Consider the following 23,307-nt stretch of genomic DNA (forward strand, 5'->3'; position numbering starts at 1 on the left):
AAAACTAAATTGACTAAGACTATTGTAGATCGCAGAAGTCTTAACGCCTGCTTCAAAGATTTCCTGAACACGGTTGTTTGCGGAGAGAGCGTCGAGTTGTGTTTGAGTAATCTTACGTCAACGTACAACTCAATGTTGTCTCAATGCTCCAAAACTATTTCTGTGGAGATAAAAACCAAAGGAAAAAACTGTCCTTGGATGTCTTTTGACCTTTGGAAATTGATAAAAATGAAAAACAAAATTCTGAAGAAGGTTAAGACTCGACCAAATGACTCGAACTTGAAAGAGATGTTAATACACATAACAAGCAAAGTTCTCTCTGAAAAACGTAAATGTAAAAGAGTATATTTCCAACAAGTATTGAACTACTCAAGTCAAGCCAAAATGTGGAAAACAATTAATTGTTTACTTGGACGCTCTACCCAGAAATCAGAAATTACACTAACCCACAACGGTGCGAAAATTTCTAACGATGAGGAAGTGTGCGAAATTTTCAATAACTATTTCTCGAAAATTGGGCAGGAATTATCGAACAAAATTCCCAGAAATAACGACCACTCACCGCTTACTCATTCTCGATATGTCCAAAACTCGATCTTTCTGCACCCATCAACACCAAATGAAGTTTTAAGAATAATAAATGAACTGAACAGTAAAAAAACTTGCGGCCCTGATAACGTCCCGGCACAATTAATTAAAGAGAACTCGTCAGCTTTCGCTAGAATCTGCTCAGACATGTTCAACAGAATACTAACCACAGGTAGTTATCCTAAATGCCTCAAAGTAGCTAGAGTAGTGCCAGTCTTCAAATCTGGTGAAGCCTCGAATCCATGCAATTATCGACCAATTTCAACGCTTTCTGTATTCAACAAGATTTTTGAAAGAATGCTTGTGAACAGATTATGCGAATTCTTCGACATAAATAAAGTCTTCTACAAGTTTCAATACGGTTTCAGGCGAGGTTGTAGTACGACAACAGCAGTCACTGAGCTTGTAGATGAAATTATTAATGAAATTGATCGAAAAATGATGGTTGGTGCACTCTTCCTAGACCTTAAAAAGGCTTTTGACACTATCGATCATAGTATATTATTGAAAAAACTGAACACGTACGGAATCCGAGGAATAGCCAATGATATAGTGCGAAGTTATTTAACTGATAGGCAACAATATGTAGCAGTAAATAATGCCAAAAGCACATTGTGTTCTATAAGTATTGGGGTACCTCAAGGCAGCAATATTGGACCTCTGTTATTTTTGTTGTATGTGAACGATATTGGCAATCTACCTTTAAAAGGAACTGCAAAACTGTTTGCTGATGATACAGCTCTATTTTACCCAAGTCCCGACGTGGAGCTTCCATGTAAATTTCGTCGTAAAAAAACTCGCATCCCTTTGTGGTATCTTGAAGAGAGTATCACCTTTCCTGCCTCACAAAGCTCTGATTAACTTCTATTTTGCATGCATCCATTCTCAACTCCAATACGGGCTACTGGTTTGGGGCTATGCATGCAAAACAAGACTTAAAAAAATACAAACATTGCAGAACATGTGTCTTAAAATAATTTATAGGCTACCGAGTTTGTACTCAACTCTAGACCTGTATCAAAATGAGACTCACAGTATCTTGCCTCTTATTGGATTGCGGGAACTTCAGTCTTTGAAACTTATACATAACATATTACACAATAACAACATACACCATAACATGACAATCCCCACCGCGAGTCATCATTACGTTACACGACAAGCACAACACTTATTACGAACTCGAGCAACATCTAGCATTGGTCAACAGCGTTTTGGACCGTCGCTATTCAACAGTTTACCTTCGCATATCAGGTCGATAACCAGTATAGACTTGTTCAGGGCAAAGCTGCGATTGCTCCTGAAGACGAAAATTAACTCTTTTTTAATATAGATATTTCAATTTTTTATGTAGACAGACTGACAGACAGACATAATTGTAGACATACAGTAGTCTGATCTTAATAATTAGTTTAATTGTGCACTCTTTTTGGATCCCTTAAAAGAATATCATTTCACTGGGATCCAACAGGTACTAATTGTTATGTATTGTACTCTTACCTCTAAGTGTTTAGCGTCCTGTGAAACAAAAAAAAAGGAGACCAACTCTAGGAAGCTCGAGTATGAGTTTCTTAGAGATGGGGGTGAGAGGAGGGAATAAAAAAAAAAAAAAAAAAAGCAACTTATCGCCCATAATTTGGCAAGTTTCGTTAATTAAGCAAATTGTTTGCATATTATCAGGCGTTTTCATTGCTTTGGTATGTGAAGTACAACAAAATATGTTGCATGTTGCATATTGCGTATTGCTGCTTGCTATTTGCTTATTGCTCGGGTGTGCGAGCCGCCTAACAAATTTGACAAACTAATATCTTATGGGTTTCATTGATTGTGATATGCGACGAGTGTTGAATATTATTTCTTTTGGATGTGAATACATCAAAATCTATCTTCGAATGCGGAAATTCAGGCGCATAAAATTAAAATGGAAAATTTAAATTGGAATAACTTCTCCAGAGATGATAAAAGTATGGCAACTTCTGAAAAAGCTTGGGTGCATTGAACTGTGTGGAGTTGGATTTAGGAAGCGAAAAATACTTAGGTGTTTGACGGACAGTGCAAGACATAATAATATTAGAAAAAACTTTGGCTTCAGAATATGAACGAAACACGTTCTAAAAATTTGTTACTTTTTTATTTTAAGTTTAAATAGCCCTATTGCGGTTCGATTTAAATAGAACTAATTTACAAAGGTTGGTAGAAATCCACGACTTGTTATGTATTTAGCACAATTTTGTTAATCCTTCACTTTCTTTGCTTCTCACTTTCAATATACTTAACACTTCGAAACAAAATCAACAACAAACAATCTTCATCCTTCTATGGATGGATGCGTAACATTCGCAACGTTGTAAAATCAATCACAATATTATGTCTATTTCATAGAACAAACAAAATGAAATAGTTGCGTGAGCGAGTATATAGATTTCAGCGGAAAATTTCGTTTCATCGTTTCAGGTCCTCAAACGCTTAGACGTTATGGCAATCCACTTATTTACAGGCATTATTGCGGTAGTTCTTTTTTTCTCCCTTTCCAGAACAGGGATCAACAATCCATCTAGTGTTGTCGTTTGGGCTTAATCCTCTTCATATCTTCGTCCATGTCCATGAATCGGCTCAATCGCGTTCCGTTGAAGGGAGCATCGCTGCCCGGTGGGTGCATGCGCATCTGTCGAGAGAGATTGGCCATTTTATTAATTTGATCATTTAGAACGGGAATCGGATTAGTTTTGTGTCGCAAATAAAAAGCTTCCCTTATGAAAACTAAATGTATTGAAAAAAATTGAAAAAAAAATATATTGCAAGCATTTACTGCTCATACGCACCTGCTGTTAGCTGCGATCCCTTGTGAAAATTGTGGCATGTTTTGTTTGCAAATCATAGTTTCCGTGTTTATGTAATGTATATACGTATTTGTACATGTTTTTTTTTCTTGTCGCGGTTGTCAAAAATCGGTTGTTAATTGGTTTTGTCTCGATTGTTCATGGCAAGATCGTTAGTGGTTTTATTGTTAAAAGGACTATGGGAATCAAAACTGTACTGTCCATGTTGGAAGGATTGACTGAATTAGTGAAACGGATTAGTTTGTATAGTCATTCCGGAAACCAAAGCAAACAGTTAGTGTTTTTTTAAATATGAAATGATTCGTTTTATTTTATTCCACCAGCCTGATCACATTTCATAGTTGTTAATAGCTCGAAAAAATTAACCGTGGTTGAGTGTTGTGCTGACGCACCCACGTTCCGCCGCAATTAGCAAACCCATTTCATTCCGTGTTTTAGGCAGTAGAATGGTAAACTAATGAAGCGGCTATTTTGGAATGATACTATGGAACTACTACTAGATGAAAGCCTAATTTGAATGAAACGGTTGCAAAACTCCGTTTGTAGAGAACGATTAATGCATTTTTCTAAAAGAAATTATTCGAATGAACGTTGTCTGCAATGGACTGGCAACACTTTCAATTCATTGCCAAATTCATTGTCATTGCCAAATTTTATAAAATTAGTTACTTGTTACTGATTAAGGGGTTTGTATAAATTCGAGTTTTCGTTAATATTTGGTAACCGATTGTTGGAACCCTTTCTTGTTCGTGTTTATTTAAATGATCAACTGCTTTCTAACATCAAAGCATTACTATGGCTATACACATTTTATCTTTCGAAAAAGTTATAGAGAAGCTGGTGTAGCCTGTTTTGGCATTAATTCTGCAGGAAAGCTTCGGTTTGTTATTTTGAATATACATTTTCGTTACTCGGGAAATAAAAGGAAACGTTACGTTATTAAAATGGTATAGCTTGTCAAAATTCGTAGAAGATCGTAGTATAACAGAGAGGAAGAACGACTAATAGAAGGTCAGTTGTACGTATTCGAGGGTTGCGGCTTTAGGTCGGTTAAGTCTAATTTTATCGTTCAATTTCGTGCATATTGCGTAGAAGAAAAAGATGAGAGAATGCTCGCGTGCGTTTTCCATTGCCAAAAACTTGGGCTCGCAGTGTAGGCGTCTAATGAAGAATTCGCGAGTGCACTTGGCGTTGCTTTGTTTGGTTTGTGTAGTTGTTTTTATTTATGCGTGTTTGTAAATGCGTTTTGATTAGATTTCGACATTTTCTTTGGCGTACCGTTTCTGAAAGTTACGAGAAAAACCAAAAAATAAAATATATCACCATTTATCGATTAGTAGGTTCTCCCTATCAACAAACGAATATATATAGATAGAGAGGGTGCAAAATTAATACTGCATTCAAGCCGAATTCAAAATGAAAAATAAAACGAAAAATGAGCCACGTGAGCGTATTGCTAATTTGCCTCTCAAATCAACACGAGCATCATATTTGAAGGGTTACCATAATCCTGTATTTTTCCTTGCAGGCATAGTCACTTTCGTCCAGATCCTTGTAACAATCGGATTTGTAGTCTTCCGGAAGAGGTTTACCCTCGTACTCGCAGAGTTTGTGCAGTGGACGAGATCTGGAAGGAGTTTGAATTTATTAGTATTAATGTATGATCGACATTTGTAACCGCGATAATATAAGTATCAGAGTATATTAGACGCAATAAGTATATAAGATAACTTTTTTTAAGTATGTGACCGGTGTCGTTTAACCATTAGAAGCCCGAATTACGGGAATTTGTATAATACAGCATCGAAGGCAGCTATATAACGCCATTTAGTGTGAGTTCTGTGTAACGTGGCTCATGACAATCACGGAGAGAAACAAGGCCAAGTAGAAGTATCAGAAATTGATCAATAAGACTGTTTTTATTTATTTTATCCGTAAAGATCAAAATCATTCTCGCAGACGAATCCTTCTGAAGGCTAGCATTGAATTTCATGGCGATATGATCATCCGACAGCCCTGGGTTTTCCCTGATCGTTCTCAGTACCTTCAAATACAGCTTCCGATCCTTGCCGTGATCCTGTCTATCAATAGTATGTCGCTCATGGTAATGCTCGAGAAGGCTAAGCACAGCATGCGATTTCGCCAATTTCCACGACTTGACGATTTAAAATCTGAACCTGTCGGATTTTCAAAGTGGATGTCCAAAATCAATTTTCAGTTCGCGGCTTCCTTAAAGCATACTTCATTGAAACAAAATGAATCGTGAGAAGCATTTCAGCACTGAGAGAGGAAACATTTTAAAACAAACTGCTGTCCATACATTCCAGATCTGGCCACTAGGAACACTGCCGAATTTATGGCTACAATTCAAAAGAACGCATAATACATTTGGTGATTCAATTATGTCTCAAACACTGTATGAATGGTATAAAGCATTCGAAGGCGGCCGAGAAGAGATGGGCGATTTGCCACGACCATGACACTCTTGGATTTTGTGGTGAAATGAACACACTTTTGAAATCAAAATTATGATACACAATTGCATATAACCATGCAAACATTTTCGTTAAAGTTTAGCAATTTAAAAGTGCCTTCGGGCCTTTGAATCTTATGGAGAATAATTTGGGTCCCAAACACGAATGTTGCCACTGGACGTCAAAACTGTACATTTGTCATTACGGAGCTCGTAACAGGCTTTTATTCGAGCCAGAGGTTTTTAAACCCTTTGCACCTTTTGCACTCGAGACCTTTTTCGCTTGCGTGAACCAGCAATCCGAAACGATTTCTGTTTGAAACAAATGTTTCGCTGAGAAAAAGTTTTCAAACTATCTCCTGCCACGTTCGACTGCCTGTTCCCATCCGGAGCGAAGAAGAATTATCGGTTTTTCATACGATTATCCTGTCACCTGGTGGTGAATCTACCTATGTATCGCCAATCGTTGTGTAAAGAAACCCTGTTGTGTAAAGAAAAAATTGACAGCGTTGTTGGTTGATTTTCAGCAGCCATGGCAACAACGCTCGAGGCTTTGATCTTACTGCTAGCTCCTAACCGGAGCGAGGAAGTTGGACATCGTGAGACACTTCGTGTCCGCGGGATATAAGCGATCCAGCATTAACAACATCCTCTCGCTTCTACGAGGTATGGCTATTCAATAACGAGACTGGTTACGAAAAAGGGTTATATTTTGAAAAATTATGGTACAACGATATGCTACCCTTCAATATACTTCCCTTGGCTCCTCACATACCTTTCCATACGTTTTTTCCATTGTTCGAAGCAGTGCTGAAACTCTTTTTTTGTGATGACGTTCAAAAGCCGCGTCGCTTTTTCCTTCGCGATTTCCTACGGAATGAAATCGGGTACCGTTCAACACGGATTTGATCTTATTGCCTCCAAGCGCGCAGTCTCGTTATTTAATAGCCATATCTCGTATGTCGTGAGTGCAACGGAAGCTGAAGAGAAAGACCGAGCGTTCTGTATAGTGGGCCAGGAGATCGGAGCAACCGGCCTAACGTTGAAGAAGTACCTGGTCAAAATGAACATTTTTATTTGGAAGCGTCAGTCGAAGCCAGCCATGTCTGAGTGGCAGGTAATCGCCCATTTGATCTTGGGGAATAGAAAAAGTCGCATGGGGCTAGATCTGGCGAGTACGGGGCATGTTCGAGCACTGGAATGCCCTTATCGGCTAAAAATTGCTTCACCGACAGCGCGTTATGAGCAGGTGCGTTGTTGTTCGTGTTTTTCGTCACACATGATTTACGACGCGCACTACAAACCACGTTCCATTCAAACCACTGCTGCTCGCCAACTACTATAGTGACAAAAACGTGTTTTCGTACGTTTATAGCAGACATTTCAAGCTACCGAACGCACGAACGTTTTTCCCCCCACCCCTCTAGCGCGCCCACCAGGCGCGCAGTCTCGTTATTTAATAGCCATATCTCGTATGTCGTGAGTGCAACGGAAGCTGAAGAGAAAGACCGAGCGTTCTGTATAGTGGGCCAGGAGATCGGAGCAACCGGCCTAACGTTGAAGAAGTGTAATTTCCAAACTATACTATTTTACAAGCAAATCCGATCTGAAGTGCGAATGGTAAATTTAATGCAATATCTGCCATCGATAATAACTCCAGGTCCAAATTAGATCTATGATACGTGAAGAATCAGATCTTTAGAGGACCTCGACAGCGGCCATATGGTGCGTTGGAAGCACACTTGTTGGTCTGCAAGACTTTGGAAATCACCAGTCTTCAGAATGCAACACGGTGTTGATGTGTAACATGTTTTTTGTACTCTGTTATGTTTTTGCACCGAGTTTTTCATCGTATTTTGCGCCGTATTTCTATACCTGTTTTACGCCGCGCTTGAATCTGGTTTGCTTTCTCTGTTGCGTTATTTTTCTTCACAAGCGCATACGGTTGGTATGGATGCGCGCTGTTGTTTTTATGCTTTGCTAATAACTAGCGAAGACAAAGTGGGCGCTAGAATTTTAAGTGTGTGTATAAAGTGAGGCGCACATCACACTAGTGAGAAACGATGTTTAGTATCTGAATTCTGTGCCGTTGTTTATTCGGCGCTCTCTTCCTTATGAATTTGGTACACTCCGTACCAAGAGAGAATACGTGTTTGTTATGAACGCGCACTGATGAAAATTGAACTCAAGCGCAGCGCAGCGCATGTTTTCTGAAGACTGGATACCACCAATGGAGTGACCTTAAATTCATTTTGTCATCAAACGACAGATAGTTATTCCATTTGTTGATTTTTGTAGAATTGTCATGGATTACACTAAACACATTTTTTAAATCTTTCATATCATGTTGTTTATTAATTTTAATCGAATAAGACTTCATGATGAATTTCCCAAACGTTCCCAAATCTCAGGAAATATTATGGTGGAAAATGGTGGCGTTGTTGTTAAACTGACATATAAACTACTGCGTCTTAATTGGAGGATCCTGCACATATGGATTGGCTAAAGATTTAAAGAAATGTGAAAGTACCATCTTGACGAGACGAAATTGGGACGAATGATAATTCTTGATGTTAATGTTAATGTTAATGTTAATAATTGTTTACAGAGCATCATGAACGGATATATGTTTTTATCCTAACACAACCCTCTTAGATTTTCCCCTTATTAACACCGTTTTGAATCTGTGGGGATTTTTCTAATTTATAGCCATTATCAAGTGCAAACACTTACCTCACAATCATCTTATCCATCCCGGTGGGCTTGTTGGTGGGACAGTAGAATACATCGGGTGTGTTTTTATCGTACACGATCGACTTTCGCATCAGATCTTTCTCCTTGTACTTGATGTGTTTTTCCTTGGTATCTTTGGCCGCTTGCGCGAGCTCTGCCACCGCGAGCGCCACAATGAAAAATACGATCGCCGCACATTTACTCATGTTTTTCTTTGTGTTTCCTCCTTCACCTCACGCTCGGCAACAACAGGTGTTTTGAATGGAAGCAAATTTGCTCGGCTGCCCTTTGCTTGTAGTTCGATGGTCTCAATATCCAACACTGGGTCTTTTGTATGATAGTTGAGTGGGTTCTTCTATGGCAAAATGTGGGACAGTTCAGTCTGCGAAAGATAATGAAGGAACAAGCAGAAAGTTTTAATTCATATTTCTGGAATGCTACAATAAGTTTACGGTTTTCAAGGTCGAATCATGTTGGAAGAACTTATTAAGAAAGGGGTCAATCTCGACTGAGCTGGGGATCGACAATGAACTTTTAGTTAGGTCTGTGTAGATCCCTGCAAATTGACAGTGTACTTTTCTTAATTTCATTTTCGAACTTTCCAAACGAGTAGTCCACTGTCGTTAATCCGAAGGGGACCGCTGTACCAGACGGTAAATTTAATGTGTAAAAACACAAAATTTATGTGGTCGTTCTACTATTAAACATTAATATACAAAAGTTGTGCATGTGAGATAAGATGCGCTATGGTGTTTTTGTACAAATTATTTCATGGTCAAACCGATTCAGATAACCACACGCTTCGGTTATTATTTCAATCCCCAATTTGTGATCATTGTTCCTGTCCGGTTGCAGTCATTCAACAAAAAAGTGCAATTATTCGAAAGAGAGCAATGGATTAGTGAATTTAATTCAGAGATACCGCTTTACTACGGGTCGATTTTAGTTTTTTCCTCACCAAAATTAATCATCGAATGAGTTAATGGGTGCAGTGGAAAAGTTTCTCGCACTATTGTGAAGCCGGCTACAAGATCACCAGCGATTTGCATCTTATGTTGGGTACTGCAGCCGCAGAACAAATAAAAAAGACGAAATAAATGGGAACTGCACCAGTTCAAGTTCGAGAACGGTACAGTGCTATCACTTGTCCGGGATCTCTCGGAAAAAAAATAACAAGCCATGTCTGCCAATAGATTTCTGTGTCGTGGACACTAATCGCTACTTCTCAAGTGACTATCGGAACAAAGTCTTTGTTTGCTCTCGTTGATTGTTGATTGCTATTAATATTTACTTTGAGAGTCAATACAAATATAATACTTGTACCGAAGAATGTATTTTTCAATTTTACCAAACCTAACCACGGAATAAAATGGAGTAGTTTCGCCGCGATTTCATTCAACTATAAGAAAATCTGATTACAAACTAAGTGCAGTAATCAAATAATTCATCATTCATGGAACTTAATAAATGCGTTTAGAATAAAACGATATCTTCGATACGTTGCGGCAAATTGACCAGAACATTAGTCTCGTTCATGAGAGTTCGCTTCTTGGATCAACAAAGAACATAATTCAAGAGCAGTAGTGTCAGCAGTTACGGTCCCGTGGCTGAGTGGTTAGCGTTACACGTTATTATCATGCCGGGGGTTCGGGTTCGATTCCTGTTCTGGCCGAAGGATCTTTCGTCAAAGAAATTCCTTCCAATTAGTACTGTGGTTACGCGTATTCGAATCTCTAACATGTCTACAGTTTGGCGGCTAGTGATGCATGGTTAATCTCACAAAAAAGTAGGTAATAATTTTTGAAAATTGATGAATAATTGAATTGATGAAGTCACCGTGGGTGACCACGACCCACGACCGTGATCATTATATTTGTTTCAAGAAAACGTTTTCTTGAAACTTTAGAATGAACGTCACCCGTCTTCTTTGAAATTCGTTCGAGTTCATTCTGTGATTGATGTCATTATTCAGTGAACAATTTCACCATGGAAATGTTCATGTAAATAATCTTTCTTGGGTTTTTTTTGTTTTGGATGGAGGTTACTGATTTGAGTAACGACAACCCTCATTAAAAGGGTATTCTAGTGTACACAAAAATTTTTGGGCACTTTTTCTAGCTCTGAACAAGTCAAACAACGAATATTTTCACTATCAATTATTTCATAACTAGTTTCTTTATGTTTTAACATTACAACAAGAAAGAAACGGTAAAAATATTGAAAATTAAAATAGTTACAAGCTGGTGAAGTAAGGGGGCTTAGAAAAAGTTGCGCCATGGCGTAAATGATTCCAGCTCTTCTGGTTATCTTAAACCAAAAAAAAAAACGAACAGATCAGTAAAGATGCCGCTATCGTATGGGCCTCGGAAAAGTGAAAAATCACTAAAATGACTATAATTTGGTTAACGATGGAATTTACGAAAAGTCCTCTCTGGGGTATATTCTTGAATGTCTAGACTATGAAGAATATGAAGGAAAAAAATCTTGTTTTTTTAATTTATATACTACAACACATACTACCTTAAATGGAGAGTGACGGTTCAGTTTTCATGAAGTGCCGTTCTCAATTTTCGACAACGCTCCAACCATGTCAGGGGGAGTTCAAGTTTGGTGGGGAAAGCAAAACAAAAAAGCCGTATTCAAGGGTTTGTAAACCACTCTTCGAACTTACATGCTTGTAATTTATCTTGTTGGAGAAAAGAGCATTGATCGTTTTCATTGAGAATTACAAGAGCGATCAAAATCGCCAAATAAGTAGCCGTAATTCAAGCAAGACACATGTTAGCAGTATCTGACAGCGAATTGAAAATGTTGATTCCCAAATTTACAATTTTTTCATAAAATTCCATGAACATGGCGGTATAACACGACAAACATATTAAAAGAGCCAATTTACTATAAAAAGACAATAAATTATAAATATTTTTTAAAATATCTCGAGAATGGCTGCATTTAGAAGAAGATTGAGAAACAGATTTTTTGTTTTTAATCACATCAGAATTCATAATTTGAGCCCAAATTTTCTACATGAATTCTATTTTATATGAAAAAATAAAAAAAATATTAAAAAATATGTATTTTAGAAATTGCAAATTAAAGTTTTTTTTTTGTAAATAGAAAAAAAAGTATTAATTTTTTTTCTGAGTGTACATTTTTTTCACGTTTCAACAACAATACTCCATAACACTTTCTAAGACACTATTTCGGTACCCGCGTAAAAAAACCGCGCTAATTGGAAAATTCGCGGAAAAACCCCCGTTAATTGCCATATCCGCGTAAAAACCACCTCGTAAAAAAACCTGGGTGCATCTACGTTTTCGTGCGAATGTCCGATAAAGTTTAGAAAATCCGGTGTTCTAGAAGATAAATATGAAAACATTCTGTGGTCCTGTGGTCGAGGAAGGTGTCGGTGTCTTTCGAACCTCTCATACAGGTAAGTACGTTCTCTCCGATAGTTTTCCATCGCCTGATAGTTCTTCGACTTTCAGTGCTCCTCAGCAAATCTGCAGCATTTATCCGGATATTGAAGCCACTGAACTTTTGGAAGGCTCCAGCGTAACACCAAGCCACGTTCGACACGTATTGATGATTCATCTGATTTCGAGCGAACAACAAACGACGGTCTCTTGGTGTACTACCAGAACGTCCGCGGCTTGAGGACAAAGATAGATGACTTATTTTTGACCGCTGTTGACTCCAACTACGACGTTATAGTTCTCACTGAAACCTGGCTTGATGAACGAATTAATTCCTTACAATTGTTTGGGAGTATGTACACAGTATTTCGTAATGACCGTTATCATCTGAATAGCTCTGAATCGCGCGGAGGTGGCGTCTTGAATGCAGTTTCATAACGTCTTCGTTGCTTTCGCGACCCTACTCCAGATTGTACATCTCTTGAGATTTTGTGGGTGAAAATTACGACACCAAATAGAGCATTGAGTGTCGGTGTGGTGTACCTTCCTCCAGACCGGAAATCGGATTCCATCAGTATCACCAAATTCATCAGTTCGATTGGTGATGTACTATCTCGACTAGAACAGAATGACTTAGCTCTGGTACTTGGTGATTACAATCAGTCTGGGCTGATTTGAAACGTCTCTGCTGATGATTCCGGCCTCTTGCTGTACACTTCTGGATGGTTTCAGTTTGCATAATCTAACGCAAATCAACCAAATTATAAATATTGACGCTCGGATTCTCGATTTTGTGTTGGTGAATGAAGCTGCAGTCACGGAATGGTCTGTTGTAGAAGCCTGTTGAACCCTTGATCGGTCTTGACAATTACCATCCTGCCTTAGAAATACATATTAATCTAACGTGAGCGTGCGTAAGCTCATCTTTCGAAGAACCGATTGTGTTGCATTGAGGCTTTTGCTCGCCCAGGCAGATTGGCAGTTCCTGGATTCCTGCGCATCGATAGATGAAGCTGTTTACTACTTCGAGGAGGTCATGGGCAGAGTGATATCTGACTGTGTACCGTCGAGCAGAACTGCGCCGAAGCCTGCCTGGTCCAATGCTCGACTACGTTATTTGAAGCAACTGAGATCGAGGGCGCTTCGCAAGTACTGTAACAGCCGTAATTCAGTCGCCAAATATTTGCTCTCAGCAGCCAGCAAGGAATACCGAAAGTACAATCGTTTCCTTCACAAAAGGTATACTAGGCGCATTCAGGACAATCTACGGCGTAATCCAAGGCAGTTCTGGTCGTTCGTTAAAACAAAAAGGAAGGAGGATGGACTACATTGGAAATCCACCTGGGCAACAGAATTGCCTGTACCCCATTTGAAAAATGCAAACTCCTGGCCTAGCACTTCAGAAGTGTTTTTAACGATCGCTCCGCTTCGTCGATCCCGATTGGAGATGCGATAAGAGACACTTTCGATTTTAATATCATTACGATTTCATCAGCCTGTAACAAAGAGAATATTTTTCGAGAGTGAATGGGATGGCTGACGACTTAAGTCTGAAATACTAAATTATGTTATTCATCAATTTTTAATTTTTTTAATTGAAATCGGATTTGAATTTGAATTTTATCAAATTATAAAATTATTCAATTATTAAATAGCTGGATTTCTAAATTATCAAATTATTAAATAACTTAATTTTTATTCTTTCTAATTTGTCTAACTGATTTTGGAGCAGTTCTCTCGGGAGTTTGCTGCTGAGTTGTGCCCAAAAGAGAGGGTCGATGTGGAGAGGTCGATCAATTCACTTGTGTGTACAACATTGTGGTGACCGTGAACTGTATCGTGGTGGTGGTATCACTACAAAAGAGATCCTGCATTGCATTGGGCGAGCTACGACGTGAGCTAAGTATTCTTAGTTTCTCTTCCCCACACATCATATGATTTTTAGTTTCGCTTCCTGCGGATCCATAGTGGAATAGGTGTTTTTTCATTCAATAATCCCTTGTTGCGGCTAGTATTGATATTCGTATGGTATAACATCTTCCGTTCCAGAGCTAGATTACAAATTCGGTTTGTGTCTACAGAATAGGATTTTGGATAACAGCTTCAACTGTTGAAATTCTAATGGCGGTGACGTTTTGCGGTTTGAGATACAGATTTAGATTTAGATTCAAAATATTGTATTAATTTCACAATTTTTTTATAAAAATTTTACACATTAAATTCGTTTAACATGGGAAATAAACGCTTGTTATATATATATATATATATATATATATATATATAAATATGTGTGTATATATGTATATATATATATATATATATATGTATATATATGTATATATGTGTATATATATGTATATATATTGTGTATAGGGGACAAATGTCTTGCATGTTTTGTTTTGATTTTTTAAGCAACATATTTTTAGCATGCGTGTTAGTTTGGATATCGTCCGTAATTACATTTGTTTTCGTCCAAAAATGTGTGCAATACAATGTATGGAATACGCATTTTCAAAATCTCGCAAATAGAAATATGCTCTCGGTCGCTTAAGGATATCGTCCATTGTTGGGGTTTGAAATATACGATAAAATAATATTTACACGTGATGAATCATTTATGATAGTTTTTTGCAGTCGTATTGCAAACCGATGGTTTCTAGGCTTCAATATTTATTACTTTAAACTATTTGACATTAGTATAAGTGCTTCTGAACATGTTTTCTATTTTTGATTTCAGCTGATAGTATTTTATGATAAGACCATCATCATTAATCAATACACAATTACACAATCCACAATTGTCGAGTTTTTGTAACGGGCTCCAGATTTCGCTTCAACTTTCGTACTCCTAGTGGCTTCTGAAGGAGCTTGTTATTATTATTACATTATATTATGTGATATCACATTATATTATATTTAATTACATTATGTTATATTATAATATTTTTCATTATATGATACCATGTTCCGAGATGTTGCTAATTTCTGGGAGAACCATGAGCACGGCTCATAATACTGGAACCCAGTTTCAGTTTTTAGATGTCTATCAGTTTCACCTTCTGTATTAAGAATGTAGTTTCTAAGTGTAGATTGATTTCTTTCATGCAGCTATTGACGTGACATCGAATGAAACGTTACATTTTACTATTGAGTTTCACATAATTTCATTCTATTAATATTTATATCTTCTTCTACTTCTGTTCAGCAATTGCTCAACATTTCTCAATTGGGTGGAGTCGAGGGCATTTGGAGGGATTTTTTTTTTTTTTTTTTTTGCAGACTTATCTCACTTCGTAACTAGGCGAACCTAGCCAGAATATTCACCAAACCCCGGGCTACTGAATGCCAAAAGGGGGACTAGGCTCTGTGGATTCCACGTATCTTGCATGCTCGTGCCGTTTCAGTCCTGACATAGGAATTGTCGAACTATCGCGCAGGTGCCAAAGATGACCGATTTTTGGATGCCGGACAATTCCTTCTCCATGTTTACACCTTAAGCGCTTCCAATTGTTTATTTTATTTTTTACTAATCCGTTTCTTTTTACAGGCTCAGTTACACAGAATGATGGATTGATGTCATTTCGAAGAAATTCAGTAATAGTAATAGTAATAGTAATAGTAATAGTAATAGTAATAGTAATAGTAATAGTAATAGTAATAGTAATAGTAATAGTAATAGTAATAGTAATAGTAATAGTAATAGTAATAGTAATAGTAATAGTAATAGTATTAGTAATAGTAATAGTAATAGTAATAGTAATAGTAATAGTAATAGTAATAGTAATAGTAATAGTAATAGTAATAGTAATAGTAATAGTAATAGTAATAGTAATAGTAATAGTAATAGTAATAGTAATAGTAATAGTAATAGTAATAGTAATAGTAATAGTAATAGTAATAGTAATAGTAATAGTAATAGTAATAGTAATAGTAATAGTAATAGTAATAGTAATAGTAATAGTAATAGTAATAGTAATAGTAATAGTAATAGTAATAGTAATAGTAATAGTTATAGTAATAGTTATAGTGATAGTAATAGTAATAGTAATAGTAATAGTAATAGTAATAGTAAAAGTAATAGTAATAGTAATAGTAATAGTAATAGTAATAGTAATAGTAATAGTAATAGTTATAGTAATAGTTATAGTAATAGTAATAGTTAATAATTATCAATCAATCACTGACTGAGTGTATCCTATGGCCTACCTTCCCTACTAACACATTTCCTAAGTTCCCGAGATATTTATGAGAGGTCGTAGAGTTCTCTGCATCTCTCTTAAGTAAATATCGAACTAACAATCCTTCCCTTTCCTCAGCAGTTGCAAGGACGTGGCCAGGACAATTCTTAACGGTTGGAGAAACAATGCCTTCATCTAAGAGATATTACCAATCGTCAGTAACGGATGGAGGCGAGCTTTTGACGTAACAGTTCTGAATTCGTACCACCTACGATATTGTGCAAGTTGCTTAATGCTAATGCTAATGCTAATGCTAATTACGATTTCATCAGCCTGTGTCGAATCTGCCATCGAAAAACTGAAATTTTCCAACGCTGCTGGTCCTGACGGAATTCCCTCCTGCGTACTGAAGAACTGCTCTGCTGAGCTTATATTACCGCTGTCTAAACTGTTCAATATCTCGGTACAGCAGGGCGTGTTTCCAACACGTTGGAAATATTCATTTATGTTTCCGGTTCACAAGAAAGGGGACAAGCCGAATGTCGAAAATTATCGAGGGATCACATCGCTTAATGCCTGTTCAAAATTATTCGAGATCATTATCAACGACGCATTATTATCTCGCTGCAAAAACTATATTTCTGCTGATCAACACGGTTTCTATCCAAAGAGATCTGTTTCAACGAATCTTGTTCCTTTCGTTTCAATTTGCCTCAGGAATATGGAAATTGGGGCGCACGTGGATGCTGTGTACACCGACCTCAAGGCTGCTTTCGATAGGATTGATCACAACATACTGCTTGCCAAACTCGAGAAGCTTGGTGTATCTCCAAGGCTCACTCGTTGGTTCAGGTCGTATTTTACCAATCGAAAACTGTGTGTGAGAATTGGAACGGATATCTCGGAAAACTTCACTAACAGCTCCGGAGTACTTCAAGGTAGCAACCTCGGACCGTTGCTTTTTTCTATATTCTTGAACGAGATTGGGTTGATCCTCCCAATTGGTAGTCGATCGTTCTATGCGTGGTGGTTTGGTGCCCCTATCAAGCGTTGTGGGTTGATAGGATCGAATCAATTCAGAGAAAATTCGTCCGTTATGCCTTACGTCATCTCCCATGGAATGATCCAATCAATCTCCCACCCTACGAGGCCCGCTGCCAGTTGGTGGGTCTCGAGACACTTCAGAAAAGAAGGATGGTAAGCCAGGCAATGTTTGCAGCCAAAGTGCTGTTGGGAGAAATAGATAGCCCTGGTATTCTTGCTGAAATGAACGTCTATGCACCTGAGAGAGTCCTTCGGTCTAGAAGCTTTCTTCATAAAGGGTGTGTCACATCAAATTGCATTACGGAAAAAACGCTGTAGAAATTTAATTTTTAGGAATTATATCTTCAGCTTTCGCTTATAATCAGATAAGAGTGTATAGATCACGTTGGCCATGCTTCACTGTAAATTTTTCGTAAATTTGGAAAAATGTCGTCGAACGAAAAAGAGCGTCGTGAATTAATCTTGTGCACTCATTTCGAGAATCCGGAGTTGTCACATCGGGACATCGGTAAGATGCTGGGAATCGTCCAATCCACGGTCAGCAGAGTACTAAAACGATACTCCGAGAACCTAACCACCGACCGGAAGGTGAAGAACGGCAAAAATGGATGCTCCGTCAGTGAAAAAGATCACAAGCGCGTAGTTAAGCAGTTTAGACGTGATCCGAGAAGTTCGGTCCGGGATGTCGCCAATAAGCTGAATTTGTCATTCGTCCAGCGGACCAAGCAGCGGGAGGGCCTACGTACATACAAGGTTCAGAAGGCTCCTAACCGCGACGAAAGGCAAAACATGGTGGGGAAGACGCGAGCCCGGAAGCTGTACACCGAAATGCTGACGAAGCCGCATTGCCTGGTAATGGACGACGAAACCTACGTCAAAGCGGACTTTCGTCAGCTGCCGGGCCTGTTGTTCTTCTCCGCAGAGGACAAATTCAGCGTTCCGGAGGAGATTCGCAAGCAGAAACTATCCAAGTTTGCCAAAAAGTACATGGTGTGGCAAGCGATCTGCTCTTGCGGGAAGCGGAGCGTCCCCTTCGTGATGACCGGCACGGTAAACGGGCAGGTTTACCCTAAGGAGTGCCTACAGAAGCGCTTACTACCACTATTGAAGCAGCACGAGGGCCCGATCATCTTCTGGCCGGATCTCGCTTCGTGCCACTATTCAAAGGACATGTTGGAGTGGTACGAAGCCAACGGGGTCACCTTCGTGCCAAAGGAAATGAACCCGCCCAACGCGCCGGAGCTTCGCCCAATAGAGAAATATTGGGCGATTATGAAGCAGGCCCTCCGGAAGAACCCAAAAGTTGTCAAATCGGAGGCGGACTTCAAGAGAAAATGGAATTCTGTTCAAAAAAAATACAACCTGACGTTGTACAGAACCTTATGGACGGGGTAAAGAGGAAGGTGCGAGCATACTGGCTTGGGCTCGAAGTATGAATAAAAAGAAAATGCCAAAAGTTGTTTAATCGTTTTTATTTTACTGTCTAAAATTTTCAAAAGAATCGGTCTACTGGGCGAATTTCTACAGCGTTTTTTCCGTGATGCAATTTGATGTGACACACCCTTTATTGGACTACGTTTGGTGAACTACGGCGCACACGACCCAATTCGCTTTATGAAAGCACGATTCAATATGTATTACGAATTGTTCGACTTCAACCTATCTGCTGAAGCTTTCCGTGGTCGGATTCAACGTGGACTACTGGATCAAGGATGATTACTGGACGAAGACGCTTCCTACTATGAGTTGTGATAAATGTTCTTGTTTTTTTATATTATTTTATAATTTGACCGCCATATGTTTTTGTGTTTCTATCAATGTATGACGTGAATATGTGAGGGTTTACACTCTGGCTTTTACCCACCGATTTTTCAGTATGACAACAAATAGTCAGATGAAATAAAGATTTAAATAAATAAATAAATAAATAGATAAACGTAAGCGTAATTTTAAATCGTATTTTAATTGGACAGCTGCGATTTCGAGCTGCGATTTTTTTGAAAAATGTTATTCATCGAAGATACCGTTCTGAATCATATTTCGGACACTTTGTTCTAATATCTTGAAATGGTTAATGCACTGATGATATAACTATAAAAATAATATCACAATTGGTTCTTTAGAGTAATTCCTTGGTTTCACTATCATTTCATATGAGAACTACATTAGAAATTATAACATAATCGGCAAAAATCTATCAATCTATCACTACTTACTAACGTTTGTGTTTGACGTTTGCTTAGCGTGAGCACGTATAATTTACCCGTTCATCAACATTAAAATTTCTCTCGTGTTTTATCAGTTCTCATCATCGTTAACAGTTTACCGTGATTGCTTGGTAAGTGTTTCGCAGTTGACTATAAAATATAATCAAGTGTAATGTAATTTTCATCAAGTGTAATGTAATTTTCGAAATTTGAATTCAATCTGTCCGAAATTTGATTTAGTGTCCGAAGTTTGATTTTTATTCGTTTTCATTTTATTCGATGATTTTTTTATGTTTTTAATCAAATAGGTACCAAAGTAGAAAGCTTCAAAGCATATTGAATTAATTTATTAAAAATATCAACCAAATAATTTCTGTGCATAATGTTTAGACCTGTCTTCTGCATCATATGCCTTAAGCGTCCGAAATATAATTCAGAACCGTACCCTCGTATAAAAAAAACATTCGTTTCTAATATGAGTCACTAGAGGCGAATGAACTGAAAAGTTTAAACCCTCTTAAAGCCAAAAAGAAGAAGAAGAAGAAATGAGTTACATACAAACTAGTATAATTGTTATTTGGGTCCACGTATGTACAAAATTGCCAAGAAAAAAATAAGAGCTTGGGGCAGGATTGGCAGTTTTTTGAGAGTTCGGCGTGAAATTGCTCATCTGTTAGAACAGGAAAGTAGGGTGTTAGATTTGGATTCATGTTCCCGTGGAATAGTTTTCTGAAAGTATCTTCTGTCATCTGGAAGACAAGTAGCGTTTACGGGACAGCAAGGGTACGGACGGTGTCAAGTTTTAATCTTTTATCAGCAAATTATGCTCGCATGCAATTATGCTGCAAACAATTAATTTTACATTTAATTTACTACGACTGACAATCAACTTGAAGGAACCAGTTTTTTTCTTCTTTCGAAGCCCGGCGTCCTTGATATTTCATCCACTTCTTTGCATGTCGTGTGTCACCTTTTTTAACCCATGGCTGGTCTACAGAAAGAAATGAAACCACTTTTTTTAGGTATTTCGAATCCGATTGTAGAATATCAGTCCTGGAATAGTATAATTTGACGATTAATTAAAAAAATTTTTTTTGAGAACCAGAGGATTCAAATACCATGGTAGAACGGTTGATTGAAATGTCAGCCGAAACAGGCAAACAATACACGAACAGCAACAGTTATCCATCTTGGAAGGTGAAATCACGACACACGGTAGACTCCGCAAATAAGTTCACCACATTCGCGTGGGTATTTCGTATTAGCGGTAACCGATCATTATTCGGGGCGCTTTGTGGGGCGGTAATCATCTTATATCACGACCGAGTGTCGGCCCGGTCCTAAAAACTGACACATAAAGGCAACCCGGAGAGGCAGAGAGGCAATTCAAACTGCCGTGCAATTATCCTATTGGCTGAGAGTTTGGAACCAGTTATCTAATTACGACTCGGGGTGGTGGTCGACCGTCGGTAGCGCATAAACTGGTCGAAGGATCAGCTCATTTGGGCCGATTTCAGTTTCCTCTTTTCAGTGGTGCAATTTACGAGCGGTGAGTCAATTATCTTTTACATGTTCCGCAGCGCGGTCCGAATTATCGTGTTGATCGAGAAAACTGCGTACGAAAGGGAAAAACGAATGCACTCTCACTCTCCAGTCCACTCTGGTGCAACGGTCGATAACATACCCGGATCGTTGGATGCACTTTTCATTTAGAGGAAAACACATGTGAACAAATTAACATAGAGATGATCGTTTTCTAATGACGTCATGATCATTGTTGAACGAAAATATACATACATAAGTTTCGGAATTACGACGGAACTAATTAATTACGCATCCAATATACGACAGCTCACAGTCAGATACTCTCAAAAAAAAAAAATGTGTCTACCTGTGCTAACGGGACATGGAAAATTTCACGTCCAGCTGTAATGTGGGCCTAACGATTAAGCGTGGAGGAAGCACGCTGTAAAAATATAAATAAAGCTGGCGAAATGTTCAGTGTGGAATTCTGGACCCCGGCATTGGAAGTAATATCCAGATCCAGCTTTGAGCCGTGGGAAGCAAAATAAGGCGGTGATCTTCTTCTGCGCAAAAAAAATTGTGTTGGAAGACCAGATTCACCAGTCGGGGGCCGAACGTGGTCGGGAATCTGGAATGAGTCATCGGGCCACGTTCGATTGGTTGACCAGCAGAAAAGAGGTTGCGTGCATGAATGATTAGGTTGGGAAGGACCATTGATTGTGGCAATATAGGTTTACAATGGCCCGTGTTTGGAAAAATAATGCGTTGGCAAAGAACTGGCGTGAATTTCTAGTTTAGCTAAGTTTATCGCGCCTTCTGTTTCTGCGGATCATCATCGCTTACCGTTGTACGTGCCGAAGATGGACTGATCAACTTACGGTTGAAATCGCTCACGTTTTTCGAGGTTGGCGAACATCGTATGGTCTCCGTCCACACCCACGTTTTAAATCAATGTCAAGATTGAGACTTAGTTTGCTGTTGTTCAAAAAGTTTTTTGAAGTTGAACGGATGTATTTTGCGAAACTGTTCTTTTGTATTGGGATTGCGTCATCAAGTTGGAAATAATTAAACAAATTTCCAAATCCTTGCGGTATGCAAACCCTTACAGATAAATTCATAAATAAACCATTTTAATTGAGTTGAACTTTTGACGTTTTCGATGTTTACCAGTTACCATGAATGGTGATGAAACTTTTAGTCTGACATTGAACACACAAGAGAGTGGAACCAGTCCGTCACCAACATCACTCGAAGCCATGATATGGTTCCAACCGTCTGGTTGTGCAGTAAACCGTGGCACGAAAACAAAACTTTCATCTGTTGAATAAAACTTCCATTCGAATTCCAAGCCCGGCGAATAATACGAAGACTGGCGCTGCCAACAGCAGCTTCTTCGAAGCTTCGATAGATAGCGGAGTTAGTTGAGGTAATATTGGTTTCGCTTTTTATGAGTCGTAATCATGGTATCGCTTTATGCAAACCACCCCGTCAACAGACAATAAACTCGATTTGAAAAACAAGCTTGTAGGAGAGTGATAATCACTTCGTGTTTCATTGATTTATGAATTGTTGTTATTGTGAACGGTAGTTGCTAGTTTTATAAGGTATGTGCTTATGAATTGGTTTTAACAAGTGCGAGAATGCCTGTCTATTGTACATTATTTAGTATTATTGACGATGAAATCGAGACGCTTTTTAAGAATAATCCTCGGTACATGACATGTAAATTTGTCGAACTACCTGCAGAATTCTCTTCAGGGCAACAAAATTGATAATTTGGATAGCAAAAAAGCACCTTGACTACCTGGAACCTCGAAAAAATGATAAAAGCCACGAATATGCTGAAAAAGCATGGAACAATTAACTAATTCAATACGAGGTCTGTACAAAAAGTATCGCGATTTCGAATTTTCGCAGGATAAGTACATCCGGCTTTAGATTTTTTTTGATACCCATTGTCTACCCATGTCTCACTTTTGCTCGAAAGTTCGGTTATTTCGAATGTTCAGATAATTTTGATGATGTTTTCATAATTTTGCTTGCACGTGTTTTGGCTCGTCTTCGATTTTCAAAAAAAAATTGATCAAAGAATCAAAACAAAATTAAGTGCACGGACACATTCGGAATATTGACTGCGGCATATGGCACAAGGTAACTAAGCCCGAAGGCACATTTGTCGGTGACACAAAATGTTCTCAGAGGGCCGAGAAAATGTCTGTCAAAAATTAACTGAACATTCAAAACTTGTTAGCGTTAGTGAAACACATGAGTGCCAACATTATGCCACAAAATAAGTCAAAACTC

General features: G+C 38.3%; 1 protein-coding gene across 3 annotated transcripts in view; it reads right to left on the reverse strand.

The window, feature by feature from the left end:
* Positions 1–2,697: 2,697 nt before the first annotated feature.
* LOC129779788 (uncharacterized) overlaps positions 2,698–23,307 on the reverse strand; it is a 41,047-nt gene continuing 20,437 nt past the window's right edge. For 2 of the 3 annotated variants that reach the window (XM_055787490.1, XM_055787491.1), the window contains 3 exons: positions 8,635–9,016; positions 4,932–5,055; positions 2,698–3,253 (listed from right to left, as the gene is read on the reverse strand). In XM_055787490.1, the coding sequence (XP_055643465.1) occupies positions 3,143–3,253; positions 4,932–5,055; positions 8,635–8,840 (441 nt within the window). In that variant the 5' untranslated portion in view covers positions 8,841–9,016 and the 3' untranslated portion in view covers positions 2,698–3,142. Of the gene's footprint in view, positions 3,254–3,410; positions 4,712–4,931; positions 5,056–8,634; positions 9,017–23,307 lie in introns of all 3 variants that reach the window. The other variant, XR_008743769.1, reaches the window with a different exon arrangement.

This window comes from Toxorhynchites rutilus, chromosome 3 (assembly GCF_029784135.1).
Source record: "Toxorhynchites rutilus septentrionalis strain SRP chromosome 3, ASM2978413v1, whole genome shotgun sequence".
Taxonomy (NCBI): domain Eukaryota; kingdom Metazoa; phylum Arthropoda; class Insecta; order Diptera; family Culicidae; genus Toxorhynchites; species Toxorhynchites rutilus.